General features: G+C 40.5%; 1 protein-coding gene across 3 annotated transcripts in view; it reads left to right on the top strand.

Moving 5' to 3' along the window:
- arsk (arylsulfatase family, member K) overlaps window positions 1-13,095 on the top strand; it is a 45,106-nt gene that overhangs the window by 20,774 nt on the left and 11,237 nt on the right. The window contains exons 4-6 of one of the 3 annotated variants that reach the window (XM_043709538.1): window positions 1,389-1,671; window positions 7,287-7,458; window positions 12,867-13,091. In XM_043709538.1, coding sequence (XP_043565473.1) covers window positions 1,389-1,671; window positions 7,287-7,458; window positions 12,867-13,091 — 680 coding nt within the window. The remainder of the gene's footprint in view (window positions 1-1,388; window positions 1,672-7,286; window positions 7,459-12,866; window positions 13,092-13,095) is intronic. The other 2 variants (XM_043709547.1, XM_043709554.1) reach the window with 2 other exon arrangements.

Consider the following 13,095-nt stretch of genomic DNA (forward strand, 5'->3'; position numbering starts at 1 on the left):
ATTCTAAAGGTGAGAGTCTTTGGAACTCCTTGCCAAAGGGAGCTGTGTGTTTAGAGTCATTGTGTATGTTTAAGGATGAGATAGATTGTTGATCAGTAGGGGGATCAAGGGTTATGGGAAAAGGGCAGGAAAGTATACATGGGGAGTGTTGGATGAGTCATGATCCAATTGAATGGCATAACAAGCTCAAGGGGCTGAAAAACCTCCTAATTTCATAGTCTTACAGTCTGACCTTATGATGGAGGCAAGGTCATTGATGAGGAGGATCACTGGAATCAAATGTTAACCTTGCTTTCTGTCCACAAATGCTGTTACACCTGCTAAGTTTCTCCAGTAACTTCTGGGTTTTTTTGCCATTGATTAAGCAACTGCCTGATTAGTATTTTGATTTTCTAAATGTCCTGATACTATTTTTTTTAATTTATTCATGTTGTGGAATGTGGGCTTTGCTGGCTGGCTAGCATTTATTGCTTATCCCTAGTTGCCCTTGAGCAGGTGGTGGTGAATTGCCTTCTTGAATTGCTACAGTCCACCTGCTGTCAGTTCACCCACAATGCCAATAGGGAAGGAATTCCAGGATTTTGAACCAGCGACAGTGAAGGAATGACGATATATTTCCAAGTCAGAATGGTGAGTGGCTTGGAGAGGAACTTGCAGGTGGTGGCATTGCCACATATTTGCTGCCCTTGTCTTTCTAGATGGGAGTGGTTGTGGATTTGGAAGGTGCTATCTGAGGATTTTTGGTGAATTTCTGCATCCTGGTAATAGTACACACTACTGGTACTGAGCGTCAGTGGTGGAGGGAGTGGATGCATGTGGATCTAGTACTTATCAAACATGCTGCTTTGTCCTTGATGGTGTCAAGCTTCTTGAATGTTGTTGGGGCTGCATTCCTCCAGGCAGTGGGGGGGAATATTCCATCACACTCCTGACTTGTGTCTTGTAGATGGTAGACAGGCTTTAGAGAGTCAGGAGGTGAGTTACATGCTGCCATATTCCTAGTCCCTGAACTGCTCTGGTAGCAACTGTGTTTATGTGGTGCGTCCAGTTGAGTTTCTGGTCAATAACCCCCAGGATGTTGATAATGGTGAATTCAGTAATGGTAATACAATTGAATGTCAATGATAATTGCATGCCATTTGATAATGGATTCTGCCATTTTTTTGAGTGATAGTTATTAGTCTAAACTGCTTTTCTTGTCCTTTGTCTTTACCCCAACAGCTAATTCATTTATTTTCTCTGTGACCACTCCTTTTAACACTCAAAAATCAAAACTCTTAACGCTAGCAATCAAAATCTAAAACTGATTTAAGAGTGAACAGATATTTGGTTATTGTTTGTGTTAAATTAATAATTTTGTTTTGCACAATAATTCTCATTGACTTCAGTAACCGCGTAGAAGCCTGGACAAGGGACGTCAAGTTTTTGCTTCGCCAGGAAGGTAGACCAACAACTGTTCTGACTGGCAATGAATCAACTGTGAGAGTCATGGATCATGATTGGCAGAATGTAGATGAAGCTACAAAATGGATCCGATACAAAGCAACACAGCTGGATCAACCATTTGTTCTGAGTTTGGGTCTGAATTTGCCTCATCCGTATCCAACGCCAAGTATGGGAGAGGCATGTGGAGGTTCCACATTTAAAACATCTCCCTACTGGCTTAAAAAGGTATATTTTGCAAAACTGAATTACTGATCCTGCTATATTAAGATATATTTAGTTCCCATTTTTAAACCAAACAAAATGTATCGAACTGTTAGTGTTTGGTTATTTAAGAGCAATATGAGAAACCAGACAGTGGAACCACTCCCTTTTCTCTTTTCTGTAGAAGCTTCCAGATGACATGCATCTTGTTCGTAAACTCATATTAGCCATGAGAGAAATAAAATTTTCATTTGGCTGACATGGGCACTTTTTTAAGGGTATGCAAGTGGCAAGATAACGTGAAAGAAAAGCTTTTCTCTCAGCTGTTACGGAGTGGAAGGTTATGGAAGCAAATAGTTAGGATTGTTGTAAATTGACTTTGTTGTATTTTGAGTTGGTGAATCTTGAATATGTACTGTACGATAAGGGTTTGACTGTTATTAAGTTAGAGCCTTGAATAAAGTTGACCAAACGTAAACCTTTTCATCCAACAACAATGGTGCAACACTACAAGTCATTGAACAAAAAAGAAATAAGGGTCGATTTTCTTAAGTAGGGTAACCCTGAGGAGGAACAGCACTCACATGGATTGCCTTACACGTCAATGTTTTCTGTAGGCTACTCAACAAGCCAAATTCCAAGTTGAGCATGCTTGAAGTTAGCCGAAAATGTGTTGCTGGAAAAGCGCAGCAGGCCAGGCAGCATCCAAGGAGCGGGAGAATCGACGTTTCGGGCATGAGCCCTTCTTCAGGAATCAGCATCTGCAGTCCTCACTTTCTCCATGCTTGAAGTTACCCTCAAAGAATTTAAAGGGCCTCATGCTCCAGTAAAAAGTTAGGAAGAATGTTACCTACACTTCCTATTTTTTATTCATTAATTTAATCAAGCAATTGTTAAAATGAACTTACTCTCATCTGAAGGTTAGCTACTATTGAGTTCAACTATATAATATAGCTGAAACTTTATTGCTGGAACAGCACAGCAGGTCAGGCAGCATCTAGGGAACAGAAGATTCGACGTTTCGGGCACATACGTCGAATCTTCTGTTCCCTAGATGCTGCCTGACCTGCTGTGCTGTTCCAGCAATAAAGTTTCAGCTTTGATCTCCAGCATCTGCAGACCTCACTTTCTCCTCAACTATATAATATCTGCAACTACCAGTTCTGCTGGGGTGCATCAGAAGTAGGTGAGGATGAGAATTTGTAGCAAAAATATGATTGTATTTCTCCCAACTTCTGATAGAGTTGACTTTAGTAATTCAGCTGATACCTTTGAATCTCACAAGGCCCGACCAAGGCTAGAGCGCAAAAATCAAGGCTAACACTCCAGTACGATATAAAGGGAGAGCTACCAATGTTAAAAGTGCCAACTTTCAAATGCCATATTAAATTAAGGTCCCATCTGCCTGTTCAGGTGAATGTAAAAACTAAACCCATACACCGATTTGAAGAAGAGCAAGAGAGTTTTCAAGGTTGTTCTGGTCATTATTTATCCTTCAATCAACATATCAGAAACAGATTTTCTCATCATTAGACCTTGCTGAACATAAATGGAAGGCCATGTTTCCGACATTGCAATCATGTTTACAGTTCAAAAACTGCATGATTGGCTATTAAAGCAGTGGTCATTAAAAGTGGTACTTTTCTTTTTTCCTGCCGCTCACTGCTGTTATCTCTCTCAACTGAGACTTCTCCAAATTTTTTTTTGAAATGTTGCCTGCATAAGAAACATTTTCTCATTAAAAATCTCCTAAACTCATTCATTCGTGAAATAAATAATGTAAAGCCAGATTTTTAATTTCGTTTTACTCTTCTCCAAATACTCAAAAATCTTCTCCAAATACTCAATCTCCAAACTAAATCTAATTAGACTTTTTAACGATCGCCCAGAATTAGCTGGAGCAGGCTAGCTTGTTGCATCATGTGGCCAGACTTTGATTTTCTTTTTGTCCTTTGCTCTTTAGTTCTCATATTTTTGTGCCATAAGTTACTGAAATCCAAATTGATAATAGCATGGTGAAGTAATTGGGGTTTCTGGGAACTAAACACAGAACAGGTCCAAAAGTGTATCTCCTTCATACTGAAACTTAGGTACAGAAAAATAAACAAAAATATGAGGGATAATAGAAGTAAGATGAATTAAATTAGATACAGCAAAAGAAATGGAAAAGGAAATAGTGTTTGTATTAAGAGAGAAAAACTAAGAAAGAAAATGTAAGGTTTACTTTTTAAAAGCAACTTAACAAACAAGCTTTTGGCTTCTTCCTTGACCAGAGGCCTCAACAAACCCAATCCACCACCACTCTCCTCCACTTGGCTGAACTCGTTCTTTCATTGAGCAATTCCTCCTTTAATTCACCTCACTTCTGCCACCTCAAAGGAGTAACTATGGACACCTGCATGGGTCCCAGTTATGCCTGCCTTTTTATGGGTTATGTGGAGCAATCTTTGTTCCGGTCCTACACTGGCCACCTCCCACAACTATTTTTTTTGGTACAGGTATCCCCCGCTTTTCGAAAGGTTCGCTTTAGGAAAGAGCTATATTAGTACCTGATTTTGCTAATCGAAAGGAATCCGAGAGGATTTTTGTTTTTATGAGAAAAGATGAAATTTTTCCCATATGAATTAATGCTTCTTTGCTTTACAACATTTTGGCTTATGAAAGGTTTCATAGGAATGCTCTACTTTCAGATAGCAAGGCATACCTGTACATCAACGACTAGTTTGGTGCTTCATGCTCCGCCTGGACCTCAAATTTCCATCCCTCCAAAACTTTCACATCATCCTTCTCAGACACTTCGCTTCCTTTCTTTGACCTCATCTCTCTATTTTGGGCAATAAACCGTCCATTGTCATGCTCTACAAAGCCACTGACTCCCATACCCTACTTTCACTACAGCTCTGCAAATCCCACATCCAGATTCCAACCCATTCTCCGAGTTCCTTCACCTACACTGTATCTATTTGGATGATGCCACCTTCCATCAGACACTTCGCTTCCTTTCTTTGACCTCATCTCTCTATTTTGGGCAATAAACCGTCCATTGTCATGCTTACAAAGCCACTGACTCCCATACCCTAACTTTCACTACAGCTCTGCAAATCCCACATCCAGATTCCAACCCATTCTCCGAATTCCTTCACCTACACTGTATCTATTTGGATGATGCCACCTTCCAAAACAGCATTGCTGACGTAGCTTCCTTCTTCAATAACTGGAGTTTCCCGTCCACTGTAGTTGACAGGACCCTGAACCGCATCAAAACTATTACCCATGCTTCCGCCTTTGCCCCTTCCCAAGACTCACAACAGTGTAATCGGGTCCACCTTGTCCTCACTTTTCATTCCACCATCTTTCGCGTTCAAAGGATCACTCTCCACCATTTCAGACAACTTCAGCAGAGCGCCACCATCAAACACATCTTCCCCTTACTCTGCCTGTCTGCATTTTGCAGGAATCATTCCCTCTGGGACACAATAGTCCATGCCTCGACCACTACCAGCTGCCAGTTTCCCACGGCACCTTCCAATGTAACCGCAGAAGGTGCAACATCTGACCCTTCATCTCCTCCATGCTCACCATCCCAGGGCCTAAACAGTCTTTCCAGATGAAGCAACATTTCACCTGTATCTCCTCCAATCTCGTGTATTGTATTTGCTGCACCCAATGTGGCCTCCTCTATATTGGAGAAACCAAACACTTTGGGTGACCACTTTGCAGAAAATCTACTGTCTGTGCACAAGCAGGACCCAGACCTTCCCGTAGCTGGTTGTTTTAGCACAGCATCCTGCTCACATGTCCACATGTCCGTCCTCGGCACACTGCAATGCTCCAGTGAATCACAGTGCAAACTGGAGGAACAACTTCTTATTTTCAGATAAGGCACTTTACAGCCTTCTGGACTTAATATTGAGTTCAGCACCTTCAAACTGTGACCGTACTCCCATTCCTTTCCTGCTCCCATTCCTTTCCTTTTGTTTTAGCTTTATTTGTTATATTGTCTGTTACTATGTCCTCTCTGCCCTCCCCATCCCACCCCATCCCAGTGGGACTGACTGCTCTTTCTAGTCTGGTAGTTAGATACACCATAGTTCTGCCACTTTCACATTCCAAACACTTAATACGAACTTTCACCATCCTTTCTCCACAGCACTCCACCCCATCCCCCCGACCCCCAACTATTGTATAAATGGTGCCCCCTCCCCACTTCACATTAGCTCTGATAAAGAATCATCTAGATTTGAAATGTTAGCTTGCTTTCCATCCATGGATGCTGTCTGACCCACTGTGCTCTGCAGCATTTTTTGTTTTCAGTACAGATTCCATCATCTGCAGTAATTTTCTTCTACATTAACAAACTTCTTTGTTGCAATTCTTCCTTTTATGGCTGTCCAGGTTTGAGTGACATTTTGGGATTACAAATCAAAGGATGTGGAAGATTTGGAAAGGGCTCAGAGGCGATTTACTAGGATGTTGCCCAGTATGGAGGGAAAGTCTTATGAGGGAAGGTCGTATGAGGAAAGGTTGAGGGACTTGAGGCTGTCTTTGTTAGAAAGAAGAAGGTTGAGAGGTGACCAATTGAGATAAACAAGATAATCGGAGGGTTAGGTAGGGTGGACAGGGAGAGCCTTTTTCCTCAGGCGGTGATGGCTAGCACAAGGGGACATAGCTTTAAATTTAGGGGTGACAGATATAGGACAGGTGTCAGAAATAGTTTCTTAGAGAGTAATAGAGGCATGGAAAGCTCTGCCTGCAACAGTAGTAAACTCACCATCTTTAAGGGCATTTAAATGGTCTTTGGATGAAAATGAAATAGTGTAGGATAAATAGACTTTAGATTGGTCCCAATGGTCGGCACAACATCGAGGGCCAAAGGGCCTGTACTGCACTGTAATGTTCTATTTTGTAATGAGTCCTTTTACCATGAAATTAACAGACTATTCTTCTGCGGTGAAAATAGGACCAGGAGTAGACTTTTTGGCATATTGTTTCCACTCGACTATTCAACATGATCACATATGATCCTCTATTAAACTGTCGTACTAGCTGTCTGTCCACATCCCTGACATCTTTAATTTTAAGAAATTTATCTGTTTAATTTCAATTTACTGTGATAATCTAGCCATTTACTCTGATAATCCAGCCACTTCCTGAAATGCATGGAAGGGTTGATGATGTGGACCCATTTTTGCTAGGGTAACAACAACACTGTCCAATTTGTCAAGCAGCAGCGGTGACGCATAATTCATGGACATGTTTTATCCTCTCCACATATTGTTCAATTTGTTAGTCACTAAAACGTGGTGTCAATAGGAACTGGTCATACTTTTCTGACAAATGCTTTGCCAATATTATATATAAAAAACATGTCCTTTTAGTTCTTTTACTCTTTTAGTTAGTCCATTGTAAGAATTAATATTTAAGCCATTGAAAATTCATTTGCTATTTTACAGTTACAGTAAAGTATTTAAGTATGTTTCTCTATTTACATGTCATAAGATAGAGATTGAGCTATATCATTACCTTTACTAGAGTTAAACTGAAGAAAATTTGTATGTTATTCAGCCACAACATTCATTCTTAATTTCATCCATTTCTGAGTTTATAGTTTAGTCTTCTTTTCATTCTTTTAATTGCAGGTGAAATATCACTCAATCAGGATTCCAAAATGGCTTGCTTTTTCTGAAATGCATCCTGTAGATTTTTATTCCTCATACACAAAGAACTGTACTGGCAATTTCACAAATCAAGACATCCTGGGCATCAGATCATTTTACTATGCAATGTGTGCCGAAACAGATTTGATGCTTGGTAAGTGATTCACTGACTTTGAAAGATGGTATTGACAGCGTGAAGTTTTGGTAGTAGCGGGTATTGACTCAGCACAGTTGAGGACTGTAGAGGCTGGAGATTAGAGTAGAGAGTGTGGTGCTGGAAAAGCACAGCAGGAGAATCGACGTTTTGGGCAAATTCTGCTCCTTGGATGCTGCCTGTCCTGCTGTGCTTTTCCAGCACCACTCTCTAGACCTATTCATTATTGTACTTATGTTGCAGGCTCATACCAAAATTAATTGTGGAATTCATTTATTGATGCCGTGATTTCATAATCTGATATCAATTTTCTGTTTGTCATTTCTGTGTGTCACTCCTTACACACATGGCTGTGTGAATATACATTTCCTATATCACTCCCATTCTCGTTTGGCAGAGAACAAGGTTAATTGAACTCAGATTTAAATCTCTGTTGTTTGGAGTTCATGGAAGGTGCTATTAAATGAGCCTTGGCAAGTGCATCATGTAGAGGGAAAGTGCATACTGCTTCTAGTGTGTGATAGTGGTGGAGGGAGTGAATGTTGAAGATAGTGGTTAAAATACCAATTAATTGTGCTGTTTTCTCATGCATAATAGTGAGCTTCAAGAGTATTGTTGCGAGCTACCCTCATCGATGCAAGTTTAGAATATTCTGCCACAGTTCTTGAAGAGGATGGGATAGCTGGCTATTTTTTTTTTTTTAGTGAACAGAACCTCTGACATTCCTATTTTTTTTTCTGTTTTTATTCTTTTTTTTAAACCCCCACACTACCGCCTAACCGCGGTAGTGCTAGCTGGCTATTTTAAACTTGGATTTGGATTTTCCATGCATGTGACAACAATTCATTAGCAATTGTCTCCCCATAATTGCTAATGACTAATGAGGACACAAAATGTCGTGACTGTCACCTTGATGCAAACAAACAGTAACCATATCACCTCAGCTTTTTGCAATGTCAGCATCAGAACTTAAATATGTCACTGTTGGAGAGCGCATATGAAATGACAATTAAATCCCTGCATCCTGGTTTTAAACATCTGGAAGCACAGTACATGTTGCCATAGCAATTATGAGTGTACTTGTATAAGCCTTGAACAGTACACAATTCAAGATTCATCAGTGCTATTGAAATGAGGTTAAAGCAAAATTAATTGCATATGGCAGACTTACAGGCAGATCACAATATAGATGAAACCTCACTCCTTTTAAATAGAATTACAGTTGGTTCTAATATAGTAGGATAGTTCCATTTTCATACCATCTTGCATTATTCGAAAAGTGCGCAATACCTGCACCATTTAAACTAATGGAGCCAGAATCACGATATAGACAAAGCAGGTAGGAAAAGTTTGCACCCGACAAATAATGGTCTAAATTCTTCAATGCATTAAAGCCAATTTGTGTTGAAGAAACATGCATTATAGCAGAGCCCACTGGTATAGCATATTTTCTCTTCAGTGTAAAGTTTTAAATTAAAAGCTTATTTTGATTTCAACATTTTGTCACTGAATTGATGTAAGAAATATTTTGTCACTCGTGAACCAGATGGATTTTTCTCCATGTCTTTTGGGAAGAAAACTGCTACCTTTACATGGACCAGCTACTTATGCGGAGTGGACTCGATGGGCCGAATGGCCTTACTTCCGCTCCTATGTCTTATGGTCTTATGACTTTTTTCCCCCGCAGACTTCTGAATCCCACCATTGTATTCAAATGGAAGCCAGAAGCCCAAACTGTTGGAAAACATTGAGTTTTCCAATTTAGTCAGAATGGACAGAGGGTGAGTGCAACTAAGTACATTCCTAGGAAAGAAGGGCAACTTAAATACCTCTCAGCTTCAAAGCAGCAATAAGACTCAGGATGGGGTTGGGACAAGTGCTACATTTAGGCAGATAGTGGAAGAGAGACCTCTAAGCCTTCCTGGAGCACTAGCCATCCTGGGCTGCTGCCAGTGAGTTACCTCCAGACAAATGAACAATACCAGTTGACCTTGCAATACCACACCCCTCTACTGAGAACATGCATATAAACTTAAGATGCTGTAGTTTAAAAATAGACCTCAAATGCTAATATAGTCTCTGATGCAGACTACCCCTAGTCATAATCTAAAGTTCAGTGAGAAAATTTTTTAAATTTGTACACACCCGACCAAATTTTGAGGGAAAGGGTATGGAGACATTCCTTGTTACTTGGAAAAAAATAGCAAGACAAATAAATTATGAGAATGAGAAGTTGAAACCAAGTATCATGGCTCAGAGTGATTACTCTGTTAGAAGAATTTAAAAACTTACTACATTCTATATTAAGAAACCATGTTGAAGACCAAAGGGCTGCAACTGCTAAGCAAACAACAGTAATAGCTGACAATTATGAACTGATCCGTGTGGCCGCTGTGCCAACTGACCCCTATTCAGGTTGCTGTGTTAATGTACATTTTGCATGCTCGTTATAAGTTGAAGCTAAGATTGGTGGTGGTATAAGGTCCAATTTTCTTTCCATTACATTGCTCTTTCCACGTGCCATTGGTGTATGCTACTAGGATTGATATTCTCCATGTTTGGTCACACTATGAGTGTACCTTTTGTGACCATCAAACCATGGAATGGAACATGACCCAGACACTTTGGCTTTGGGTGGGGATGCAGGGACACTCTTACTGCAGTACATGATGTCACCAGATGAAGAAGTACATGACTTAAAAATGTCATCCTGTGCACTTCTTCCATTATTTCATTGTTGTTCTGCTTCAGTATCTTGTTTTTGTTTCAGGATATTCATATATAAATAAAAATAATTATAATAGAGTAGTTTTAATTGGTAAGCATTATTCTAAGACGTGTTGTGTTTATTTGTTCATGGGATGGCAGTGTTACTGGCTGGTCCAGTATTTTATTGACTATCCCTCATTGCCCATGAGAAGGTGCTAGTGAGCAGCTGTTTTGAACTTTGTACTTGAGCTACAGATACATCCATAGTGCTGTCAGGAAGGGGGTTCCAGAATATTAATTCAAGGACAGAGAAGGGACAGCAGTACAATCCAAAGTCAGGATCCTGGACTGTGGGAGGAAACCAGAACATCAGGAGAAAACCCACACAGGCACGGGAAGAATGTGCAAACTTAACACAAACTGTGTCTGCGCCAAATGGCACAACAAGCTAGTAGGAATATGAATCTGGCGTTTCTGACTGAGAGGGCCAAACATGAAAGGCAAAGCTCATGAGTATCTGGATAGGCTTCAGTGAGTGAGAGCAATGACATTGAGTGGAAAGTTCAATGATACAGCCTGATCCAGTCCAGCCTGCATCATTGAAGTGTAATACTGGTTGGGATCTGGTGGAACCGTCAGATCACGTGGAAGCTCTTTTATACAGACCATAATGTCTATCTTTTAAATTTTATTTCTTATTTTTCAAACTTACACTGCATTATAGATATACATTGTAAAACTTATTTCTTTATTTTTTCTGTTTTGTACTTAAGTTGGCGCCGTATGTTGGCAACATTGTATACTTTATACTGTTCTCCTGTTTTTTTTTGTAACATGAGTACACATGACAATAAACCTAATTCTAATTCAATAGCATTCTATAAATTGATTGAAGGTTCATAGACGCTGACATATGTTAGATGTCAGTGTGCATGGACATGGCATGCGTGTGTCTGGTATCCATAGAGCATGATTCAACATGGTCAAGATTAGAGTCGTGCTGCAAAAGCACAACAGGTCAGGCAGCATCCGAAGAGCAGGAAAATCGACGTTTCGGGCAGGAGCCCTTCATCAGGAATGATCGACATGGTGCCTCATGTCCAACATAGAGATCTTTTGGAGCAAGCCAAAACTTAAACCTGCTTGGCGAATGTGCTATTCCAGAGCATCAAATAGAAGGGAACATTGGGAAAAGGCCGTCATATGGGCGGCATGGTGGCACATGGGCAGCACGGTGGCACAGTGGTTAGCACTGCTGCCTCACAGCGCCAGAGACCCGGGTTCAATTCCCGCCTCAAGCGATTGTCTGTGTGGAGTTTGCACATTCTCCCCGTGTCTGCGTGGGTTTCCTCTGGGTGCTCCGGTTTCCTCCCACAGTCCAAAAATGTGCAGGTTAAATGAATTGGCAGTGCTAAATTGCCCGTACCGTTAGGTGAAGGGTTAAGTATAGGGGAATGGGTCTGGGTGGGTTGCGCTTTGGCAGGTCAGTGTGGACTTGATGGGCCGAAGGGCCTGTTTCCACACTGTAAGTAAGTAATCTAAATTAAGTAATCTTATACCAGATTTCAGTTATTCTACTGTACAGGATTTATGAATTTTGTCTGGAGGACTGGGGACGAGAATGTCTTTTTTAAAAATTCACTTATGGACTGTAACTGCAAGGCCACCATTTATTTTCCACCTCTGGTTGACTACAGTCGTTCTCAGCAGCAGTACAGTGCATCTTCAATGCATTTGAGGAGGGAGTTCCATTTCAGGGAAGCTGATTGAATAAAGGCGAATTCACAAAGTTCCACATTAGGATGTTGTGTTTCTTGGAGAGGAGCATACAAATGGTGAACTATCAACCCTTGTCCTTCGAGGTCAAAGAGATTTCATGTTTACAAGGCGCTGTCAAGGATGCCTTCATTAGTTGCTGCAGTGTACTTTGTAGATGGCGCATGATATTATAAATGCGTACTATTAGTAGATGGAATGAATGTTTAACATGGTTGATAGGATGCCCTTCAGGCAGGCAAGTTGCTGTCAATTCTCTTGAATGTTGTTGGAGCTGCATTCATAGTGGAATTGAGAGAAATTCTATAACATTCCTAAATTTCACCTTGTAGATGGTGGTTAGGCTTTATGGATTTAGAGAGTAAGTTACTTATCAGAGAATCCTAACCTCTTACATTCTTTTCTATCCATAGTATTTATATCCCTGGTCCCAATAAATTTCTCCCTTCTCCTTCACAATGTTGGTAGTAGAAAATTTAGTGGTGGCAATGTCATTGAAGGCCAGGGGGCAATCAGATGATATCTTGTTGGAAGTGGACATTATTTAGCCCATCTGCTAACTGTCAATCATAGGTCCAAGCCTGAATGATGTACATGTCAGTATAGATGCCTCAGATATTTAAGCAGTTTGAGGTGGTACCAAGTGCTGCAACCTCCAGGACACATTCTGCCTTCTGACTTTTTATAATAAAGGGAATGTCATTGAAGCAGTTATCAGTGGTCGGTCCAAGACACCACTCTGAGGAAATCCGACAGGGATGATCTGGACTGGGATGATTGATTTCGAACAACCAGAACACACTTTAAAATACCTAAGCTGGGAAGAGAGCAAAATTAGCTTGCGAAAGTATAAGACTTTAGCTAAGGTAAAGTCTTGTTTGTATATCATGAAGTTGCTAAAGTATACTGTTCTATTTCCACAGGAGAAATTTTAACAGCCCTTCATGACACAGGGCTCGAAAACAACACTTACGTAATTTTTACTTCTGATCATGGTGAACTGGCAATGGAGCATCGTCAGTTCTATAAAATGAGTCTGTATGAGGGAAGTTCACATGTTCCTTTATTGATGATTGGGCCAGGTATCTCTGGAGGACAACAGATTTCAAATTTGGTATCTCTTGTGGATATTTATCCAACTCTTCTTGGTGA

This window comes from Chiloscyllium plagiosum, chromosome 2, assembly GCF_004010195.1.
Source record: "Chiloscyllium plagiosum isolate BGI_BamShark_2017 chromosome 2, ASM401019v2, whole genome shotgun sequence".
NCBI lineage: Eukaryota > Metazoa > Chordata > Chondrichthyes > Orectolobiformes > Hemiscylliidae > Chiloscyllium > Chiloscyllium plagiosum.